This window comes from Erythrolamprus reginae, unplaced genomic scaffold, assembly GCF_031021105.1.
Source record: "Erythrolamprus reginae isolate rEryReg1 unplaced genomic scaffold, rEryReg1.hap1 H_1, whole genome shotgun sequence".
NCBI classification, from domain to species: Eukaryota; Metazoa; Chordata; class Lepidosauria; order Squamata; family Dipsadidae; genus Erythrolamprus; species Erythrolamprus reginae.
The window spans coordinates 1,858,972-1,883,179 of NW_027248462.1; the positions used below are offsets into that span (position 1 = coordinate 1,858,972).

A 24,208-nucleotide genomic window follows, 5' to 3' on the forward strand; every position below is an offset into this window, starting at 1 on the left:
AAAGTTCAAATAATCTACTTTTTCTAGGGACCTTTGTAGCTGAAAGGCCATCACTTCCTCTATAACTTCTCAAAGAAGGAATCACAGGAATGTTGGTGGCAGATCTGCAGTTGTTCAAATCATTCAGATCAAGTGAAGGCTTCTTGATTAAAGGGAACACAACCATTTAGAGGTAAAAGAAATACTCCATCATCAAATACTCATTAGGAGGAACTTATTAGGAGCAACAGGGATGCCTCTTTGTGAGTAATTTTGCCAATCTGTTTTACTTCTTTCTCCATTCAGCCTTGTAGGTCCTGTGATTTGGTAGAGAAGGCAATTCCTCCTCAGCTCTCTTGTCCAGTTGCAGTTGCAATTCTTCTCCACCCTGTGTCCTCCAGCTGCAGCAGCATCTCTCCCCTTTCCTCCCTATCCTGGTACTCATTTGGTCATTCCCCTAATGATTCCTCAAAAGCTTTTGGCTCTAAAAGCTCCTCCTACCCTTCTATTTCTGGCTTGGAGGTTTTGGCATCTTCCTAATGCTGTTCCTTGCCACCCTCCACCCTCTGGCTCTTAACCTCATAGAACCAATCCTTTCTTATTCTCCAAGTTGGCATCCAGAGAAACCATCACAGTAGGGTCCATGATTAGTTGACTCAGTCTGTGGTTGTCATGGTGGTCATATAGAATCTTGGACTAGTCAGAATCATTAATCAGAAGAAAGTGTGATGAATCCCTTCAACATAACAAAATAGCCAAACACCACCAGAACACAGCAGTTAGATTTAGATCATTTAGAGCTGGAGGGGCACCTTAAAAACACCTAGGTGGCATTTAGCCAACCTTATAAGGATAGCATTCAGCCAAACTTACAAAGGTGACAATATTTATTTTTGCTGTTGTAATTAGCATTGTTTACTTATACATAATTTTGCATTTGTTGTTTGTTGAGACTTGAGACAAGTCTTCTTCAAGTGGCACTCTAGTAGTTGCTTTATCTTTTTGAGTTCTTGAGCAAATGAAAGGGCCACAATGGAACTGAGGGGCTGTCTGATTTAATCCAGTGAAGTACTTTAAATAACCCTTTATTTCATGTGATGACTGGGGTTTTCAATGAACTGCCAACCAAAGATGCACGAAATGTCCAACATTTCTCTGAATACACACAGTATAGATCAAGATGGACTATTTTAAAGATCCTTTTCCACTAGAAAGAGATATCATAGATCAAAATATCCAAGAAAATAAAGCATGTGAAGGGGCAAAGTTCATTTAAATTGGATAATTAAGCAGTTAACAATCTAAAGCAGGGGTGTAAATTCATAGGGTCACGGTGGCATCATGTGATGTATCGGGACTTCCCCCCTTCACTGAACCAGGCATATAGATGGCCAGTACATGATGCATCTAGCCTCTAGGGCCGGGTGTTTGACAGCCCTGATCTAAAGGCTAACAGAGAACTCTTAGGCTACAGTAGCCAATGTGCTACATTTATTTATTTATTAGATTTGTATGCTGCCCCTCTCCGTAGACTCTGTAGAATATTGTATTTGCCATAATTGTGTTGTGGTTAGCTCTGGCCCTGCTCCTGCTCCATGGACTGTGGATGTGGGGGAGACATCCACATGCTGCAGGCCTGTTTTGCCCCCGGTGGAATCTGCTAATGAAGGCTCCTTTGACCAATAAGACATGAGTGACAGGGAGCAGGAGAGTGTGGCAGACAGCTCAGAAGGAGATCAATTATCTAGCTCCTCCTTGGATTCAGAACAAGAGTTAATGATAGAGCCACGCATGCGGAGAGCGATGCATAGTCAACAACAACTGAGAGATTATTATCAAATAAAATGAGGCCACCTGTGGTTGGGTGGGGCTGTGGTAATTAGTGAGGCTGCTATAAATAGCAGCCTGTGGGTTTGGCCATTGTGGAGGATTATCTGATCCTTGTGACTTTGCTGACTTTGATCTTTATGTGCTGATTTTCCCCCGCTTTGAAACTAACCCAGAGCAAAGTGTGTTTCACTTTGTGAAAGAAGAAGGACTGTGAATTGCCTCACAGCTGCAAGCTAAGTATCACAGAACTGATAAGGGACTTGTACAAATTACCAATTTGTTTGGAGACAAGTGCTCTTTGCTATACAAAAAGAGTGCTCTGTTTAGTTGCATTTTTGGTATAAAGAACATTGTTTTGAATTTTCAAATGTGTGTGTGTCTGAAATTGTATCTGTGCATTTTTGGGAGGATTCTACCAGAGAGCTCGACAGAACATAATTGAAAGTGCAGTTTGCTCTAATACTGAGAAAGTAGGGATGGGGGTGAAATATATAGGGGATAATTCTGACCAACTTGTAGTGTTAAGCCAAAAGTTGTAGCCAAAAGAACAATTGGCATTTATATTTCTTTTTGAAGTTAAAGTACAAAGCTGTAGCTAAATGACTGATAATGATCAATGGTCTGTCATCTGACCATTCCCTAGGTTGCATTGCTTTGCCCCATTCAAGAACCTTCCCAAATACCATTACAGATAGAACTGTAGCTAACTGACTAGGGGTGGGTTCTAACTTACCTTGCTGCCAGTTTGCTTTCTTCTGTGTCACCTGGCTGTGCCTCAAGGGTCCATACATGCATGCACAGTGCCAAAAAGTAAAAATAAAATCCCCCAAAAGAAGCAAAAAAAAATGGCAATGCATGCACAGGGCTGGAAACTGGGCTTTTGCACATGCTCAGAAGAAAAAAATAATTTAAAAAATTAAAATAAAATAAATTTCCCCCAAAAGATGGCAGCACCCACAGACAGGCACCAACCAAACCAGTTCTGTGACATCATCATGATTAGTGATGGGCGAACCCAACGGTGTTTGGGTTCAGCAAGTACGGATGAACATTATGCAAAATTCGGCCGAACCTGAACTCGAACCCAAACGGGGAATCCCAGCAAGAGATTCTGGGGGTAGAGCTTTGATGTCACGTATACCGGCAGGTTGCTAAGAATGGCAAGGTGATCTCTTCCTGTTTATTTTTACATGAAAGGATGCTGCAATGGTGCTGTAACAAAGGGCGGTCTTTTCACGTAAAAATAAACATGTTTATTTTTATGTGAAAGGACCACCCTTTGCTTGCAGCGCTGCTGCGGCATCCTTTTTCATAAAAATAACATTTATTTTTATGTGAAGACATCCCTTTGAAGGAGCTGGGGAATCCCTCCTACGAAGAGATTCCAGGGGCGGAGCTTTGATGTCACCAGAAGGTTGCTAAGGATGCCAAGGTGATCACTTCCTGGATTCCATGGAATCCAGGAAGTGATCACCTTGGCTTCCTTATCAACCTGCCGGTGACGTCAAAGCTTCGAACACCGAACACGACCCTGAACTTTGCCCGAAGTTTCAAGAAATTTCGGGTTTGTGTTTGGCATACCGAACACCGCAAAATTCAGTACAGACCCGAATTGTGTGAGTTTGGTTTGCCCATCACTAATCATGTTGTCACCAGCGGGTTGCTACCAGTTCAAGCAAACCAATCTAAACTGGGAAGAACCCACTTCTGTAACAGAGTGATAAGGACTGGCAGCTTCTTTGAATTTGAGAACAAGATTCCAGGTCCCCTTGACTACTGTATATGGAAGGAAGACACCATTGAGCAATTGACAAGTTATCATTCAGTCAAAGACAAATGCTATGAGATTGTTCATTCTGCCATGCTGATAGTTACATAATTAGTGAAAAAGATATTAGAATTTAAACCCAAATCTTAGGCATTTGCATTCCTTTGTGAACAGATCCCTTCAAAGATTTCTCTATAATATGTTTTGGATATATCTCTTTAAAGCAATAGGGAAAGAGGAGAGGAAAGGGCACACACCAATCCACAATTTTATAATTTACATGGAAATTATGCTGAAGTAATACAACTGTTGATATCAAGAAAATAAAAATGGAACAGAAAATGAATGTGCTTCAGAAAAGATACTTTAAAAACAGTATAATGTCTCAAGAAATGATACAAAGAAGTGGGACGCATTCTTTTCCCTTAATTAAATGTTAAGACTATTTGGAAAATGTAGGAAAGGTACATAAAGAGAGAGATATTTTCATGAATATTCTATATTATTCAGAAATGCAAAAATGTAAATTAAAAACATTTGTGTGATGATGAAAGATAGGGATTATTAACAACTTTTTTTCCTAATTAGTTGTTCCTTGTTGTTCAGGTTTGGCCGAAACACAATGATATAACATTTGGGGAAAAAGATACAGCCCAGAAGCCCAGCACCTGAAGCTAAGATAGAAAAGATCTCCACAGCCACTATGTATTTCCCCTTGGAGCTCAGGTATGCTGGGACAAAGGTCAGCCAAACACTACAAAAGACCAACATGCTGAACGTGATGAATTTGGCTTCATTGAAAGTATTAGGTAATTTCCTGGCAAGAAAAGCTGTGATGAAGCTGATAAGAGCCAGGAAACCCATATAGCCAAGGACACAATAAAACAAGGTAATGGAGCCTTCATTACATTGTAGGATAATTTCTTCAGTCACTGAGAACATATCAACATCTGGGAATGGAGGCTTCATAGATAGCCAGAGTGTACAAATGCCTGCTTGGATTAGGGAGCAGGAAACAATGATAAAATTAGTTAATTTTTTCCCCACCCATTTTCTCATCCTGGATCCTGGTTTAGTGGCCATAAAAGCCAGAATCACTGTGATGGTTTTTGCCAAGACTGAAGAAACAGCTATTGAGAAGACTATGCCAAAAGTTGTTTGTCGGAGAAGACAGATTAATCTTCCTGGTTGACCAATGAAGAGCAGTGCCGAAAGGAAACAGAGGAGCAGCGCTATAAGGAGTGTATAGGTCAGGTCCCGGTTGTTGGCTATGACGATGGGAGTGTTGTGATGCCTCATAAATGCTCCAAGCACAAAAACAGTGGACAAAGAAAGAAAATTTGAAAGGCAGGCTAAACTGATCCCTAAAGGTTCTTCATAAGTCAAAAAACTAACAGTTTTGGGGATACAAAAATCATGTTTTTTATTTGGATAAAATTTGTCATTACATCTATAACATTCGTTTCTGTCTGAAAAAAGAAGAAAGAATGAGATGTTATTCTCATACAGGTTGTATATATCTGTTTATCATGGTATAAATTATCATATTGCAATCATAATTGTAAATGTATAAACATTAATTTTTATAGTGTTTACAAAATATTTTGTTTAACCAAGATTCCTGCTAAATTTAATTGGCAAACATGGTTTATATACTAAATTAAATAGAATTTGACTTTTTAAATTAATAAATTAAATCAACAATTTCCTACCATCCGTCATATCTCTCTTTCTCTCTCTCTCACTCACTCACTCACTCTATTATCTGACAAATGTTTCGGATAAATCATTAAAATATTTCTTTTATCTTCTCTCAGTGTACAAGGCATATAAATCTTACTGAATTTAATAAAGCTTTAATATATAATTTATAATAGTATTCTGTGCATAAGTGAATGTATTTTGCATAAAATAATGTCCCTGCTTTTGGGTTGAAATTAAACTTTGTGTATGCTTTAGGTTGGTAACCTAAACTAACTGTTTCTTCCCCTTCATAATGAGTAAGGGATCTTCACTGAATCAAAGCCCTAATGAATGAGAGAGATCAATAATTATCAGCCCATCTGAGATATCAAATGTATATAAGACTATGATTTGGAATTCAGGCATATCCAATAACATGGTATATGAAATTATGCAAGCAATGAAAGAAAAGTGTACATATTGACTTATGGAGTGAATATGTTCAGGGAAGAAAAGAAGCAATAATGGGTGTATATGTGCTCTGACACATTTTCCAGTGTATTTATTTATTTTTAAAAAAAATACGGCTGTCCATATCAAGTTATCAGAAGACGAAGAAGAAGAGGAAGAAGAGGAAGAGGAAGAATAAGGAGGTGGAGGAGGGGCTACATGCTCTTTACATGGGGCTACCTTTGAAAAGTGTTCAGAAACTTCAGATCGTACAGAATGCATCCACGAGAGCAATCATAAGCTTCCCTAGATATACCAATGTCTCGTCGACACTCCGTGGCCTGCACTGGCTGCCGATCAATTTCCGGTCACAATTCAAAGTGTTGGTTATGACCTATAAAGCCCTACATGGCATCGTTCCAGAATGCCTTTGGGACCGCCTTCTGCCACATGAATCACAGTGACTGATTAGGTCCCACAGAGTTGGCCTTCTCTGGGTCCCGTCGACTAAGCAATGCCATCTAGTGGGACCCAGGGGAAGAGTCTTCTCTGTGGCGACCACAGCCCTCTGGAATCAACTCCCCTGGGAGATCAGGACTGGCCCACCCTCCTTGCCTTTCATAACCTCCTGAAAATCCACCTATGTCGCCAGGCATGGGGAAATGGATATACCCCTTAGCTATTATGTTTGTTAGGGTTGTATGATTGCTTTTTATTATAAAGGTTTTTTAAAATTGTTTTTTAAACATTGGATTTGTACACTTTATATTGTTTGTTGTGAGCCACTCCGAGTCTTCGGAGAGGGATGGCATACAAATATAATAAATTATTATTAATTAATTATGAAGAAGAAGAAGAAGATCAAAGCCAACCAAATCAAAGTGTATCCATTTTGGTGGATGACAGTTCCAAAATCCCATGTATTATTTCCACCCAAGCCTTGTTCTCCTAGCTTTCCCATCCCAGAGATCATCAGTCAGCATGATCAATGCTGTCTGAGTGATCAATAAGAAAGAAGGTTCATTGAAGTGGTTGGGTTGTGTAAAGAGAATGAGTAAGATGTGGGTCAAAATAATCTCATGAAGTAAAAGTGTATTGATACAAAGTTCTGAATTTTTTTTAAAAAAACAAAAAGGAACAAATAAAACTATTTGTGCAATAATATGAAGGATTCTTTGCAAAGGCAAAAATGTTAAGTGAATAATGCTAGTATAAACTGGTTTTAGTTACATTTCTTTTTCTTATGGCATTCTTTTAATATTTTGGTATCATTTCTTCTTCCTTTTTTCTGTGTGCACTGTATTAGGATGCTCAGTCTGAAAGGATGATGGCTTGATGGGTACAGTATTTACAGTATATACTTCAGCTTCAACTGCAACAACACACACACACACACACACAAAATAAATTCAAACTCTATGTAAACCGCTCCAAATTCGACTGCAGAAAATATGACCTCAGCAACAGAGTGATCAATGCATAGAATGCACTATCTGACTCTATGGTTTCTTTTCCAAACCCCCAAAATGTTAACCTTAGATTGTCTACAGTCAACCTCACCCCATTTCTAAGAGATCTTTTAACGAGAATGCCTAAGTGCACCATCATATTCTACTGTCCCTGTCCTACTGTCCTATTGTCCAAATTACCTATAATTACTTGCTCTTCTTTATGTTTATACCATACCTATTACCTTGCACATGTTTTAATAAACACATAAAGGAAAAAATAAATAAAGTATATATGTATTTATAGTATACATCAATTGCCTTAATAAATATAAAAATAATACTTCTTTAAAAATCAGTTCAGGTTACACACAACTTAACTATTAGATAAAACAACTTTTCTTTTCTTTCCTAGACTAGCATCTGTTTAAAAGTGCTTATTTCTTTCTCTCTCCCTAATCTTTGTTGTGAGAGCTCCTTCTCCACCTCTGGTAATGTTAGATTCTGAGGAGGATGTGCCAGGCCTCTCTGGATACCCTGGGACAGTGGGCTTGCAAGCTGATACAGAGAGTGAGGGTGAGGGAGAAAGTGACTTGGAGGAACTTGAGGGACCACCAGAGAGGGCTGATATATCAATGAGGGAGTGGTCCCAGTCAGAAGATGAAGAGGACATTAGAGAGGATGACCACTTTTAGATATGAGATACAGGAGGTTGTTCAGAAGACAACAGGACTTGTGTAGTAGAAGGAAATTGTTGTGATTCAGCCTGAGGCTCCTCAGGGAACGGCTGGAACTCTGCCGCTCCATGCTCAGAGGGGGAGGACGAGGAACAGGAGGAGGAGGAGGACCAGGCAGACGGGGAAGAGGAATGTCAGGACGAGGAGGAGGGAGAACAGCCTGAGACTCCCGGGGGGGAGCTCTCCCCAGTGAGTAGCCTGGAGTCATTAGATGAGAACGCACAAGCCATCATAGATATGAGGCAGAGAAGGGCAGCACAATGAAGGGGACAATTAGCCAGGTATTTCCATCCCTAATAGGCAACAGCTGGGTTTGGGTGTGGTTCTCCTCAGAAAGGTTGAAAAGGCAGGCCCGCCCTTCCTGTATTGTGGAGAGTTATCTTTTGGGAGTTCTGTGACCTTGCTTCGATCCTTGGCATCTCTGATTCTGGCTTGTGGCCTCGAAGGCTGAAAACTTGGGGGAGGCGTGGGCTTTTATTATCTACAGTGGTGTGTGTGCCAGCAAGAAGCCTGTTGTATTGTCTGGCCGTCGTGACTCTTCTGTGAAGCATCATAGCATTCCAGTTTGTAAGAACACTTTTTGTTATCTGTGTTTGTTTTCAAAGATATAAAATAACTTTGCTTTTTACCAGCGTGTCTGGCTACTCTTTTTAGTTGGTGTTGACGTCTGGGGGAACCCAGACAGAACAGAAATAAGCTTGCAACTTTACCTTTTGGGGGTTTGACGTTACTCCCAGATAGTGTAAAAACAAAGGATTTTGGGAAAGTTGGGATGGGATTTCAATGTCGTTTCATGGACGCTGTGTTAGAGTTGGGGTGCTCCAAGATGGCCCTCCCGAAACTTGATTTCTGCCTTGCTAAAAAACTCTTTGCCAGACACTGAATGAATGTTAGAATTGGTGGTCTGATTTTTCTCTCATCTATGCTGCATTTTCTTTGTTATCTTTTGCAATGCCATTAGGCCAAAGCTGGCGTTTTTCCTCGAATTTAATCTGATAACTTCGCAGCCAAGAAGAAAATACTCCCCGAGCATTTTAACAATTGTCTTTTGAAAAAAATGCTGTGTATTCCAATAAATAGTGTGATTTAAAGTTGAAAATATTGAGTTTTAATCGGTGTTTCATTCCAAAAGCTCGGGAACAGAACAATCTTCCTCCTTTCCATCTGAATAGTTTTTATCTATTATGAATGACTAATTGTTTGGTAATACTGCATTTTGAATTTTAAAGTCAGAAAAATTCATTTGTAAATTTGTCAACACCTGAGATAACTTTTGTTAGAAGAAGAGGCAGATAAAACCTCCTATATGCTCCTGTGGATTCTCTAAAATATACAAGTCCAACATACTTCTTTGTCTAATTGAATCGCTACCAGGGAGCTCAATGCACAACATAGGTAAAGAACTTACAAAATATATGTTTGTAGGAAATAAAAGTTATATAAACATTGTTCAATGATACATATGTACAGTAATTATAGTAACGCTTCATAAATGATTGGATGATATCCCTTAAGGTGCACATAAAGATTTGATAATGTAATTCTTCATCATTGCTATCAAAAGTAATGATAAAATTATGCTAGAATATTCCAGAGAGCAACAATGATTCATCCCACACCATATTGAATTTAATGAAAATATATTAATGAATAGATTAATATCTCATACCATTCTCAGTTGAAACCGTCCCCTCTGGACATGGGAGGCAGTCATAACAGCAAAATGGCTCTCCCTCCTTCACTTTTTTGCTGAATCCAGGATAACAGCTCTCACTGCAGACAGAAATGGGTATCACCTGGAAATTAAAGAAGAAACCTATACACATTGACACTTTTTAGCCTCTCATTTGAAAAGATGAAAGTACTCTATGTCATGGGCATCTTCCCAGTTTAGGAATAGAAATAATAGTCTGACAAAGATGATTATATTGTAAAAGCATAAAGCTAGTATACAGCTCAGTTAAATATACTTCTTTTTAGATGTGCAATCAAGAGTTCTTAAAAGAAAGAGAGAAAGAGAGAGAGAAAAAGGACTTTTAAGGATAAATGAAATATGGACCCACAATGGGCTGGAAATAAGACAAATTTTATTATGAGGAAATAATATCCCACTTAGTTACCTAAGAGCTGTTTGTGTGTCATAATTATGCTACTGCTAATCAGATACATGCGAGTATTTCAAGATACGAGCCACGAGGGGAGAGACATTTCTGTTTCAGTCCCGAGCTCAAATTCGGGATACGAGCCGAGCATCCACTAGGTGGCGCAAGAATCCTTGCTTTTGGTTATCTCAGAGGGAAAAAACAACGTCTAAAGTTATTTGTTCCAGATACGAGTTGCCTTGACATACAAGCTCCCTTCTGGAACGAATTATGCTCGTATCTAGGGGTACTACTGTATTGTTGATCTCTATAAATTGCTTATCTGGAAAGCACCTTGTGTAAGAATTTACCATTGTCCAATATGATGAATTTACGTATAACATTATTTGTTTTATATACAACTTCATCTCTGTGTGTATGTGTGTGTGTGTGTATGCATATACACACAAACACAGACACACTTATTATTTTTATATATTGTGATGCCCCATATTTGATTCAAGCACAATAATTAAGCCCTACCTGATTAAACCAGCTGTGCCATGTAATAATCTCATTAATGGTTAATACTTTATCTGGGGGAGCTGAATGGTCCACATTTCCAACTTTCATACGAAGAAATGACTTGTTTGGGAAAGTCATCAAGTTAACAATATCAAATCCAGCTGCTACAACCCCATTCTGATCAAAGGAAATCTGTTCCCCAGCACCATTGTTAAAATCAACACTTCTCAGAAAGTAGTGGAGCTAAATTGTAAAGAAAATGCAACTGGTTAGAGAGATTAAACATCTTGTCTCCTAGTTGATAATTTTCAGAATAGAAAAGTAGATAGTTTGTTGCATTCTAGGTATATTTTATCATTGTATTGTAATTACAGGGAAGATAGAGTCAAAGTTAGAAATTAAAAGAACTAATAGAAGAACTACTGTTCCCTCTAAGGTGCGCAACTGCATGGTCATGCACCCAACAACAAACTGCTATGCAGTGTTTTCCCACGCTGCGCAGTGGAGCTGTGCGCCATTTCTCCCTCCCTGACAGCTGCAACTGGTGGTGCCTGATCCACTCCTCCCAAGACAGGCTTCCCCACCACAGCACCCACCCACCCGCCCACCTTGCAGAGTCTGCCGTAGGGACAGGCATGGCGATCCAGTCACCTGCTACCTCCAGAAATCTGGAGTATGTTTGTCTGTGTGTGCGTGATTGCAAGATAATATCTGTTCCTCCTATTGACAGTTGTACCCTACTCTCCAGGCCTTGTGTGTTTCCCCCACAGCATTCTGACTGAAGCATGATTTATTTCCATTCTAGGACATGGGAAGACAGTCAAAATATAGATTCACAGTTGTGATCAAATTTTCATAGTATTTTTTTTACTAGTAAGCGTATTACCTGCCAGAAATCTTCATTATGAAGCTTCTTTCCTATTCTATCCAAAATTGATCTCTCAGTATTTCTAGAGGAGGACATAGCATGTAATGCATGAGCTATGGCATGAATAGCATTGTAAATGCTGTAGCTGTGGCCAATCATGTCCATTTCAAAAAAGGGTCCAGGAAGATTCATCAAATTTTCTTTACCATTGCAAATGTTCTCATACTCGTAACTTGGAATTGTTTCTGGGAATACACAGTCAAAGGCTTCTTGCCAGAACTGTCTGATAAATCCATCTCCCTTTGCATTTAAGGGATTCTGTGTCTCAGCAAATGATTTGAACTCTGGTAGACCTGTGGAATGCACTGTGAAGGAAAGGGCACCATCGATTATTTTGATATCCCAAGTACGTTGAAAAGGGATCAAACTGAACTCCATCTGTGCTGTCATTATCCAAACATTGCCTTTTGGTTTACTTCTCACCTCTTCTATGTTAGGAATATATTGAAGCCATAACAAATAGCCCATTGCAAAGGATTCTCCATTGAACACTAGTGCATTAACCTTACCACCCATGACCTGATCATGGATTTTTGCCCCCTGTTGAAGCATGGCATCAAGTCTACTGAAATCAGTTAATTTGCGAAATCGTTCAATGAAAGAAACACAAACTGATTTTTGGGAAAAAAGTGGAATGATACTTTCTACAAATTTTTCTCCCTGGTCATTGTCCATAATAAGGATCCCAATCCATGTCCAGTTAAAATGCAGGAGCAGAGAGACAATTCCGTTATGCTGAAGTTCTTCTGGGGGAACCATCTGATAAAAGGAAAGGCCTGGGGTTTTATCATTCATTACTGGAACAGCGCCATAAATGAGCTAGAGAGAAATAGAAAAAGAATATAAAATAAACATTTAGATAATATTTTCATAGCAGTAAACTGCTATTTAAAATAATCTTATAGGTAGCACCAAGTAGGAACCATTATTAAGACTGTAATTTCCAGTGTAAATTATTTTAATCATAAGTTTTATTGATTTTGATTTTATAATATTGTTTTACTCGGGTTATTAAGCAAATATTCACAGTTATGAATGGAATCCAGCTTTCCGATGGTTTTTTTTCCTGTTTTTTAAAAAAAATAGAAATTGAAAAAAAAAGTTGCAAATTGTAAGCATCTGACCATAGGATACTGTAATGGGAGCCAATTGCCAAATTCCTAAATTGAAATCACATGACTGTAAGGGTGTTTTTATGATCATAGGTGAAGGTATAGATTTCAAGCCGCCTTTGTTGAAGCCAGTGTAATTTCAACAGTCATTAAATGTATAGGAAAAAAAGCTGAAGACTACATTTCTAACAACCTCTTAAATATCCTTGTCTGCCTCATTGAGATAAGAATTCCCTGAATTTTTATTCCAGGAATTTCTAGTTAGGCATAACACTCTAGCAAGTTTTGAAAGTTTGTTGAATTACATTTCAGTGATGCTCAGTCTATGGAGAAATTATTTATGAATTCATCTAAAATCAAGCAGCAGATTCATAGATGATGGGCAATTATTTTTTCATATTATTAAAATATTGGATGAGTAGATATAATCCTTGTTTGTTTAAATGCATGGGTATAACTTAGTAGTTTATCTTATATACAAAAATGGACAATATGATTTGCACATCGATCTAAAATTTAAAATGGTTAAATTGCCAACAGTTCAAGTGAAACAAAAAAATTACTTCAAGGAGAATCATAGAGTACAGTATTAGTATTTGCAGATTTCATAAAACTAGTTTTTTAAAATAAAACATATTTTGCTGAATAAGAACACAGAATGTAATTAATAAAGAAATGTCTAGCCACATAACCAATCATAAAGCATTTGAAACGGTGAAAGTTTGCCATGGGCATCTTCCTGATTTAGAGATAGCACTAATTATTTAAGAAATGGCTTTGTGCTGTGAGAGTAGCAGTGTAAAATCTAGTTAATATAATTCTTTGAAGATTAAACAAGTACAATCATGATTTGGGAAAAGAGAAAGTAATCTTGGTAGCTATGGCATTCTCTCTTACAAAAGGAGATTTTGTAAATCCACCAGTATTTTAACAGTATTCTGGATATTGTCTATCTAGATGAAGATAATTATTTATTACTGTGCAATTACATTTTACAAATATTAAAAATATTGATTTTTTAAAGCAATTAATCTCTAACAAAACCCTTTTCATATGCAAATCTAGGTTCATCTAGTTTAAAGGAAACAAAATTTGTGGCTGAATTTCTGTTGGAATTTAACACTAATTCCAACAGATTATAGATCACACTATTCACTTGCAGATTGGTTCCTTTAACAACAGTGGGTCTTAATTTATTGAGCATTAAGTTTTGAGATTGATTTAAATTGTATCACATTCCAATCCACTGGATGAGTTCACACAACATGCTTAACACTAAGACCAGGTTAATAAATTCCAAGTACATGCAATTACTAAGAAAATGGTTGAGTGTTGTTTTTTTAAAGAATTCACTGAGCCATAAAAATTTGCACACCATTTTACTCTAAACCATGTGGGTTAAACCACTGATTTAATCAGCTATCCAGTTTGCATCCATTCATGAAAAATAAATACCCGAATTATTTATTTGAATATACATTTGTCTGAATATACATAACACTTAAAAAAACACCCCCAGGCTTTGTATAAAACAGGACACTAAATGTAATGCATGTAAGGAGGTCAAACCTACCTGTGGAATCTTATAGATATCCAAGATAGTTGCCACATGAAGGGAGATTTCAGCATCCAGTCCTCCAATAACAGCTATGATTTTATTTTGAATGTTACATAGATAGTTGGGGACCAGTCTCTCAGCTGCTGATAAAAGCAGCATTGTAGCCTGATAAGTCCTTTGAGCATTGTCATAGCTATCATAAATATGGAAGCCCAGGGTGAGATTGGGTAAGATTTCTGGATTTTCATTTATTTCCTTTACAGCAAATGCCAGAGCCAGGATGTGTTGGTAATTTTTAGGAACTCCACTACAATGAGAGTTGCATTACACATCAGAATGATATTCTACCAGCATTTACATTCTAATCAATAGTTATAGCATATCAGGCAACCCTATCAATTAATTCCATGTTTGGAATACAGAAAACTAACAGCCATTGGGTTGTAGAATAGGCAGATAAATATAAATAAATATATTTATAAATAAACATATTTATTGTAATAAAATATTATTTATTTATAAATAATAAATAAATAAACAATTGGCAACTTCAAATCTCAACCAACAAATGCTCTGTCTTACACATTGGTAAGAAGAATCAGAAAACTGAATATAAACTTGGTGGAAATGAACTTGTAGATGACCCTCAGTCTGTCAAAGAATTTGGAGTATTCATATCCAACAACCTACTAGGGCCCATTGTAACAACATTGCCAAAAAAGCATTAAGAGTTGTTAATCTAATATTATGTAGCTCCTTCTCTAGAAACACTGAACTGATAACCAAAGCATACAAAACATTTTTCAGACCAATTCTAGAATACAGCGCACCTGTGTGGAACCTGCATTGCATATCAGAGAGTTCAGAACTATTTTATGAGAAGAATCCTACACTCCTCTTCTCGCAACAAAATATCTTACTCCACCAAACTTGAAATGCTGTGATTAGATAATTTACAACTATGTAGCTTCCGATCTGATCTAACTGCAGTTCATAAAATCATATACCAAAATGTCCTTCCCGTTAGTGATTACATCACTTTCAACCACAACAACACACAAACACGTAATAGATACAAAATAAATGTAAACCGTTCCAAACTAGATTGCAGAAAATACGACCTCAGCAATAAAGTGATCAATGCCTGGAATGCGCTACCTGACTATGTAGTTTCTTCCCCAAATCCCAAAACCTTTAACCTTAGATTGTCTACAGTTGACAGAGGTTTGTAGGGGGTGTGCATAAGTGCACCATTATGCCTACTATCCCTATCCTACTGTCCTACTGTCCTATTGTCTTCTTCTTTTATCTGTTACCTAATACATGTTTGACGAAATTAAATAAATAAATAAATAAATAAATAAAATAAAATATCAGGGGTATATGATAAAAAATTCAACATTCATTATCAAAACACACATTTCTGCAGAAAAATTAATGCACAGTTAAAGCACAGTTAATGTCAGGGATCCACATGTATATTGTGGCTTTCAAAAGGAAACACACTCAGTTTCTGGCACAGAGCTAGTCTTGTAGACACCCCTGTATTGTTACTTGGAATAGAACTTCCTGCAGTGTGTTTGAAGGAGTTCTGTTTTTAGTAGATATTAAGTAACAAAATGTATCTATATAGAAAATTGCAAAAGTGCTCTAAATCAGCATTCCCTGTCCCATGTCTACCTCTTGTGTAGAAAACACAAGAAGTAAAAGTCCACGTGTAGCTACTCAGTTGTAATATGTTTGATTTACCTATTTCATTTTTTTCACATTATATGTTGCCTAGTTGATAAAAGAATTATGTTCTTACCATCTCCTTAATTTCACCTAGTCAATCAGCTATTATTTTCTGATGAAAATATCATCATTAATTATTTTAGCAATCAAACAGAGAGGAAAATATGAACAAACAACAATTACATTTCTTACATAAACTGTCCAGGCAATACTGGTGGAGGATGAAGTTCAAAGGTGACTTTTTCAAGGACTGGACCAACTTCAGATGAAATTCCACCAACCATTATGTTTCCTGGATTATGGTACTTGTGATATGGAAAATATGGATGAAAGATGCTGCACCTATGATTCATGCACACCACATGGGGACTTAGCACTAGCATTAAAACCAATAAAATTTCCCTCCCCATTACAAGGGCAGATGTCAAAGAACCCCCTTATTACATTTCGAAATCTCAAAGAACCCTTCTTATTCCTAGAATAAAGCCATTAGCATTTTTGCAATTAACACATCCCGACTCTAAGTCTTATTCCTATTATAGTCTAGATCAGACTTCAGAATCCTTAACCATCCTCAAACCTGCCATTTTTTTTGGTAGGTCTAAATGGTATTAATTATTTAAGAGAAAGGGAGTAGGAATATTCTACATTTGTCTTTTTATTCTTCTTTCTAATGAGTGCTGAAATTCAATGGGATTCTAAGAAACAGTACAATTAATAATAGTAATTTAGGTGCACCAACCAGAAGTTAACTATTAAGTCTGAGTTCAGTTCTCTAGGGAAGGCCTGAAGAAATAATGTTTTCAGAGTTGACTTGTTGTTTGACAGTGATAGTGGAAAAAATGATGATGCCAGGATTTGTTGGTAAGACATTTATGAGTTTTTTTGATATGGTATTTGAAGCTGGCTTGCTGATAATGTGAGTCAGCCTTGGAATATCAAAGACGTTAAAATGGCTATACTTAAACCTTACATAAATAGGGGACCACCAATTATGTATTACAGTATAAATATGAATAATGTTTGCTTAAAATGAATAAAAGGCACAAACTTCTAATCTATTCAGTCCAAATGTTTGCTTATTTATTTTTCAAATATGAGCTCGAAATAGTCAGAAAGACTCAAAGAAAGCAGACATTTGAATGATCTGATGGATTCCTTTAACTTTAAGATTTGCCTGAAATCTTAAAAATATTTTCCTGATGCACTGACTGCTTTAAACCTGAAATGTGGCCTATCAGTTTTATAATAGGTTGATTTTTAGCCATTTTAAAAATTGATGACTTTAAATTTCATTTCCTGATATGCAATTATTGCATGCAAACAAGGCTTTGCCATGGACATTCACTAAAAACAATAGTTTTAGTATTGACCTTTTCTGCTAGTACAGTTGAAGACAGTTTACTGCATATAAAACATCTATAAATATATCAGAATGGATTTTGTAAACCTCAGGAGGAATCTGAAGTCTGTGGGTACTGAAGGGATTCATACACATCATTTCAGTACATCAGAGTAGAGAGAATGGAGAAAGAGTACTGCAGAAAGAATCAGACTTACTAATGCTGATAAAAGTTTCATACACAGGGAATCCCAAGTACATGTTTTAATAGCTTTTCACTCAAATTTTTGTCACAGAAATTTAAACTGTTATTTCTCATTCTCCCCACTCCATTAGTCCTTCTTGCCAGTGGACTATGTTTTTATACCTGTTGATTTTAAGACATGAGTGCACTAAGAGGCACAAATTAGTTCTGTCTTATTTTCTTCACAAATGTCACATTTCTTAACCCCAAGAGTGACATAAAAGCACAAATACTCTATTTTGCTAAGGGTGAATTGCAGCTGAATAGCAACTGTATTTTTACACTGCTTTAACTTCAAGCAGTACACACACAAAACTATACAACCAGGAACACTTATACCAGCAGAGATTTGCTTTTCTGGAAAAGTATAGAGGGAAAACTCAGTACTATGGAATTTATCCAATCAGAAGACATAATATACAAGGATGAATGGATAACCAAAAGTCCCTTGTTCTTTGCTGTGGTCATTGTTCATTCATCATATTTCCTCTTGATACAACTGTCTTTAACAGCTAACAGCCCAAAGGTTAAAACAGAACTCTTAGATTACAGTGGCCAATGTTCAAGATTGAAGCTGTTATAGCTAGATCATCTAGCTAAATGTGGTTCAGAAAAGATGCTTAAAAGATAGGTTAATTTTTAAACAACTGATACAAAGAAGGATGCATACTTTCCCTTAGTTAAATCTTAGAATGTTTGAAAAATGGAGAAACATTATATAAATCAGGATCTCATATATTGAATACGAATATGGCTATTCTATATTGTTTAGAAATGTAAAAATCTAGATTAAAAACTTTTGACTGAGGATGACAGAAAGTGATTATTTATCACTCTTTTTTTCTCATTAATTGTTCCTTGATGTTCAGGTTTGGCCAAAACAAAATGATGTAACATTTGGGAAAAAAGATGCAGCCCAAAAGCCCAGCACCTGAAGCAAAGATAGAAAAGATCTCCACAGCTACCACATATTTCCCTTTGGAACTCAGGTATGCTGGGACAAAGGTCAGCCAAACACTGCAAAAAACCAACATGCTGAAGGTGATGAACTTGGCTTCATTGAAACTGTCTGGTAATTTCCTGGCAAGAAAAGCTGTGATGAAGTTTATAAGAGCCAGGAAACCCATATAGCCAAGGACACAATAAAACATGGTCACGGAGCCTTCATTACATTGCAGGATAATTTCTTCAATAACCGTGATCATATCCACATCTGGGAATGGAGGAGCCCTTACTAGCCACAAAATACAGAGGCTTGCTTGGATCAGGGAGCAGGAAACAATGATAGAATTAGATATTTTTTTCCCTACCCACTTCCTCATCCTAGATCCTGGTTTGGTGGCCATAAAAGCTAGAACCACTGTGATGGTTTTTGCCAAGACAGAAGAAACAGCCACTGAAAAGACTATACCAAAAATAGTTTGTCGGAATAGACAGTTAAATCTTCCTGGTTGACCAATGAAGAGTAGAGCCGAAAGGAAACAGAGCAGTAGAGCAATGAGTAGTGTATAGGAGATGTCCCGGTTGTTGGCTATGACGATGGGTGTGTTGTGGTGCCTCATAAATACTCCAAGCACAAGAACAGTGGACAAAGAAAAAGCAAATGAAAGACAGGCTAAACTGATCCCTAATGGTTCTTCATAAGTCAAGAAAGTAATAGCTTTGGGAATACAAAAATCATGTTTCTTGTTTGGATAGAATTTGTCTTTGCATCTAGAGCATTCATTTCTATCTGAAAAAAAAAAGACTTGATATGTTATCCTCATATATGTTCCACATTTCTGCATTTGTATTATTGTTTCAGTATATGTTTTTATCATTTAGTATATATTTTTATCAATGCATAATCTTTATGATATTATAAATGTAGCTTTTAGAGAAGGATTTTATATTGCTGATTTTGTATTTTTCTTATGCTGTAAACTGCCCTGAGTCCCCTGGAGTAGGGCAGCCTAGAAATCCAAATAATAATAACAATAATAATTTTTATAAAATAATATGAGTGCTAATATTCCTGTTAAATATGATTTGCACACAAGTTTTATTTATTTTATTTAATAGTATTTTATATTTATTTTATTAACATTTTTTAAATCATCTGTCTACCTGTCTTTCTGTTATCTTTCATCTATCTGTCATCTTTATAAATGAAATTAAAGAACTATAGTCCTGGTAAATCATGAAAAATATTTTCCTTTAATTTCTCTATGGTAATATAAATTTTATCTGATTGACTAGGACATATAGTATATGCATCATCAATGTATTATCTGGATAAAATAAAGTAACTTGTATTAAATATTATCTGTACATTTAATTTAAAACAGTTTTTCTATAATTTTAGAGGGAAAGCTACACATGCCCAGTGTTGGTAAGCTAAGAAGAGAAGGTTTCTTTCTCTTCTTAATAAATATTTGTGGAATCTTCAGTTTTAATATTCTGGGGTTGTTTTTTAATGAATTTTTTAGTTTAACATTGTAATTGGATTGGTGGGTATTGGATTTGTTATTATGTATTGTTTTTACTTTGTTGTGAGCCGCCCCAAGTTTGCGGAGAGGGGCGGCATATAAATCCAATAAATCTAATCTAATCTAATCAAACCACCAATGGATAAGTTTGCTATGAAAACTATTTGCCTTGGAATGGCCTCTGCACAAGGCAAAATAAAAACAAAGTTGCTTCCTCCCATATTTGGGAATACTAGGGTGATTTTGACAGAAAATCAACCATATATGTGTGTGTGTGTATGCACGTGTATGTGTGTATGTGCGCACAACATATTTTTGCTGATAATGAAAAGGAAGAGAGACTTCCTTATATATATATGTTTTCGTAGATTTTCACAAGTATCGGTATGTAGGTTTTGGCATATTTGAGTCTTTTGCCAGGTAGAATTCTGGTGATGTTTTGATGATGTCCCACTCTTCAGGCTGGTGCTTTGTGCTTGGGCGAACAAAGCGAGGTCTGAGCTGCCATCCCTCTATAAATACTGATGGGTGGGTGTAGAATACTGACTCGCTGCTGCAAGTGGGTTGGTTGGCTGTGTTGAAACATCCTGATTTGTTGGTGGGTTATCACCTTGAGTAATTGTTACATTTGATGCATGCAGATTAGTTGATGTTTGCAGATTAGAGGTGACATCCTGAGTAGTTGTTGCAGTTGATGCCTGCAGAGTATTCAGCTGTTTTGTAATGTATGTCTGTGGTATAATATCCCAGGTTTTGGTTTGTGGTCTGGCTATGTCTTTATGGAATGCGTCAGTTTGCTTTCTGTGTGTATTGGACTGAGGTGTAGTAGTTGGAGATGCCACCATGGTTTGGCTTCTGGGTGGTGGTTGTATTTTGTCTGTGGGGTGCGTATGGGTTTGGATCTGGTGAGGGTGAGGGTTATTGGTGGTGGCTTCCTGTGTTGTTCTAGGTCTGGTGTCAGTTTTAATGGCTGGGATTCATTTGTTGATTTTGTTTGCTGGAAACTAGTCCTAATCAACAAACAAATCCTAGCAAACCAAAAACTAGAAGAGGAGCTGGCTATGGGGCATGTGCCCACAGATAGGGCTCTGCATGATATCTCTGGCACAAGTGCCGTAGATTTGCCATCCTGTCTCTGTACCATTTCAGACAAATGGTTGTCCAATTTAGCTAATATCATCATCATCATCATCATATCATCATCATCATAATCAATAAATATTTGACTCTGCCACAGAGACTAAATAATTAATTTCTAAGTTTAGACAACTTCACCACATTTTAGAATGAACCCCATGTTGATTTAAAAAACATTATTTAATAGATTTGTATGCCGCCCCTCTCCGAAGACTCGGAGCAGAGTCCTCATGTAACATGTAATTAATTGTATGGATTTAGAAAACAATGAGGAGTAAATGAATACCTCTTACCATTTTCAGTTGACACCCTCCCTTCTGCGCATGGAATGCAGTCATAACAGCAAAATGGCTCTCCCTCCTTCATTTTTTTGCTGAACCCAGGATAACAGCTCTCATTGCAGATAGAAATAGGTATCACCTGATAATTAAAGATGAAACTTATATATCTGGAAGATTTTGGTCTAGTGTATATATTTGAGATGATATAAATATGGCATGGGCATCTTTCCAGTTTAGGGGTAGAAATAATAGTTTGGAAAATATTTTTATATTGCCAAAACAGCGGTATGAAGCTCAGTTAAATATACTTGTATTTAGATTAAACAGATGCATTCATAAGTTCTTATAATAATATTATTATATAACAATATTGTTATACTTACATTACATTACTATATTATTATATCATGAAACACGATGCCTCACTAACTTTCACCTAAAAAAAAATAATGGTCAATTTTATACATAATGCAATATACTGTAGGTCAAAAGTTTCTTATGTGGAACTAACTTTATGTAAGAATTTCCTTTTGTCCAATATGATAAAATTACATCTCAAATTAGAGAATGCCTGTTTATTCAGAATCAAGGACAATAATTAAATCCTACCTGGTTAAACCAGCTAGGCCATGTAATCAACTCATCATTGATGGTTAATATTTTATTTGGAGGAGCTGAATGGTCCACATTTCCAACTTTCACATGAAGAAATGACTTGTTTGGGAAAGTCATCAAGTTCATAATATCAAATCCAGCTGCTACTATCCCATTCTGATCAAAGGTGATCTGTTCTCCAGCACTATTGTTAAAAGCAACACTTCTCAAAAAATACTGGAACTAATTTGAAAATTAAAAAAAATGCAAGAATTTGGTATTACAGACTCCATGCTGATAGAGAACTGAGTTTGCTTCTTTCTCACTGTATTGCAATTAAATAGCAGAAGCAGTCAAGAATATGAATTGAAATAATTTGTTTATTTAAGACAGGGCTATTAGGACAGAGACCTTTCAAACTTCAGGGCATAAAATGTTCCAAAGGACAGGAACTGCCATAAAAAAGGCAATATTCCTAGTTTCCATAAGATAGCAATATTTAGAGGAGGAACTACTGTAGTAGTATTCCCACCCTATGTGACCTGGTAGGATGAATAGATGTCCTCAGGGAAAGGTGATCCTGCAGATAATTTGACCCTGGCCTGTACCATATAGAGTTTTAAAACTTATGAACAACACTTTGAATTGCAACTGGAAAGAAACTGGAAGCCAGTCTTAAATGATTAATCCTTAAGGATCTTAGTATTGTACTCTCCATCAAGATTCTTAGAGCCCTAAGTAGCTGGTCAGCACCACCACAGTACCATTTGTCTGGTTATGGGTGGAAATTCTAAATAGGATCATCAATTTTTGATGAGAATGAGATAGAGTTAAGAGAATTGTTTTGAACCATTTCTACAATATCTTGCTTAATGGGAAGAATAGAAAAAACAAACTAGACTGTTTCTGACTTTTATGATTATAAAGATGTAGAAAAACAGAAATATTTCCCTGTGAAATTCATGAGGGATGCAATATAAGCTTTCTAAAGTTACAAGTTGTTTAAAATAGGAGGAGACACTATCAACATATAATAGGCATGCAGTAATGAATAATTAAGACAGAGAAAATCAATAATTAAAGAACTACACCATTCTTATTGAAGAAGCATGTCTTTTCCCAATACCAGGACATGGGAAATAGTCTAAACACAGATTAAAGGCAGCTATCATATTTACTCATAGTACTTTTTCTGCTGAGGATATTACCTGCCAGAAGTCTTGATGATGAATGTTTCTTTCTAGTCTACCCACCATTGATCTCTCAGTATCTCCAGAGGATGAAAGATCATGTAAAGCATGAGCTATGGCATGAACAGCATTGTAGACACTGTAACTGTGTCCAGTCATATCCAATTGAAAAAGGGTCCTAGAAACGCTTTCCAAATCCTCTGTACCACTGCAAATATTCTCAGGCACATCACTCATAACATTTGGGAATACACAATCAAAGGCTTCTTGCCAGAACTGTCTGATAAATCCATCTTCCTTCGCGGTGAAGGGATTTTGTTTCCCAGCAAATGATCTGAACATTGGTAGAGCAGTGGAATGCATTGTGAAGAAAAGGGCACCTTCAATTATTTTTATATCCCAAGCACGTTGAAAAGAGATTAAACTGAACTCTATCTGTGCTGTCATTATCCATACAATACCTTTTGGTTTGCTTCTCACCACTTCTATATTAGGAACATACTGTATCCATAACAAATAATTCATAGCAAAGGATTCTCCATTGAAAACCAATACATTGGTATTACCACCCATTACATGATCATAGATGTTTGCCCCCTGCTGTAGCAAGTTATCAAATTTAGTGAAATCAGTAACTTTGGGGGCTTGTTGAATGAAAGAAACACAAATCTCATTTTTGGACAACAGAGGAACCATTGTTTCTACAAATTTTTCTCCCTGGTCATTGTCCATGATAAGGATCCCAATCCATGTCCAATTAAAATGCAGGAGTAGTGAAAGAATCCCTTTATGCTGAAGTTCTTCTGGGGGAACCATCTGATAAAAGAAAAGGCCTGGAGTTTTATCATTCATTATTGGAGCAGAGCCATAAATGAGCTAGAGAGAAACAGGAAAAGAAGATAAGAGCAGTATCTAGGTAAGATTTTCAAGTTTTAAAAATGTATATTGAATTAATAATTATAAAAATATAATAATAATTAATGAGAATCCAGACCGAGATGGAAATTCTAGAAAGGAATTCATTGTCTTCTTGATATGAGAATTCCCTTGAGATGGTGGTTCTGGAAAGTCTAATAGCATGGAAAATGTTGTAAGTCTGTTGAATGGCATTCAGTGATG

The 24,208-nt window shown here is 36.6% G+C and overlaps 2 protein-coding genes across 2 annotated transcripts; both read right to left on the minus strand.

Moving 5' to 3' along the window:
* Positions 1 to 4,141: 4,141 nt before the first annotated feature.
* Positions 4,142 to 12,194, minus strand: LOC139155279 (vomeronasal type-2 receptor 26-like). The gene is made up of 4 exons (XM_070730400.1): positions 11,388 to 12,194; positions 10,520 to 10,744; positions 9,565 to 9,691; positions 4,142 to 5,046 (listed from the first exon to the last, which is right to left on the minus strand). Exons 1-4 carry the CDS (start codon positions 12,186 to 12,188, stop codon positions 4,142 to 4,144), a joined length of 2,058 nt encoding a protein of 685 aa, XP_070586501.1. The 5' UTR covers positions 12,189 to 12,194.
* Positions 12,195 to 12,387: 193 nt separating this feature from the next.
* Positions 12,388 to 23,614, minus strand: LOC139155280 (vomeronasal type-2 receptor 26-like). The gene is made up of 7 exons (XM_070730401.1): positions 23,108 to 23,614; positions 21,915 to 22,142; positions 21,318 to 21,444; positions 18,254 to 19,151; positions 16,026 to 16,175; positions 14,115 to 14,406; positions 12,388 to 12,495 (listed from the first exon to the last, which is right to left on the minus strand). Exons 1-7 carry the CDS (start codon positions 23,612 to 23,614, stop codon positions 12,388 to 12,390), a joined length of 2,310 nt encoding a protein of 769 aa, XP_070586502.1.
* Positions 23,615 to 24,208: the final 594 nt, after the last annotated feature.

Excerpts from the sequence above, each read along its gene's own strand:
- LOC139155280 (XM_070730401.1), bottom strand. The coding sequence starts at position 23,614 with ATGAATTATTTGTTATGGATACAGTATGTTCCTAATATAGAAGTGGTG. Across the intron at positions 21,445-21,914 it reads GGCCTAGCTGGTTTAACCAG|GTGATACCTATTTCTATCTG; the intron begins GTAGGATTTAAT and ends TTTAATTATCAG. Across the intron at positions 14,407-16,025 it reads GTATTGCCTGGACAGTTTAT|TGGAGTTCCTAAAAATTACC; the intron begins GTAAGAAATGTA and ends CTCTCATTGTAG.
- LOC139155279 (XM_070730400.1), bottom strand. The coding sequence starts at position 12,188 with ATGGTTCCCCCAGAAGAACTTCAGCATAACGGAATTGTCTCTCTGCTC. Across the intron at positions 9,692-10,519 it reads GGCACAGCTGGTTTAATCAG|GTGATACCCATTTCTGTCTG; the intron begins GTAGGGCTTAAT and ends TTTAATTTCCAG. Across the intron at positions 5,047-9,564 it reads GACGGTTTCAACTGAGAATG|ACAGAAACGAATGTTATAGA; the intron begins GTATGAGATATT and ends TTCTTTTTTCAG.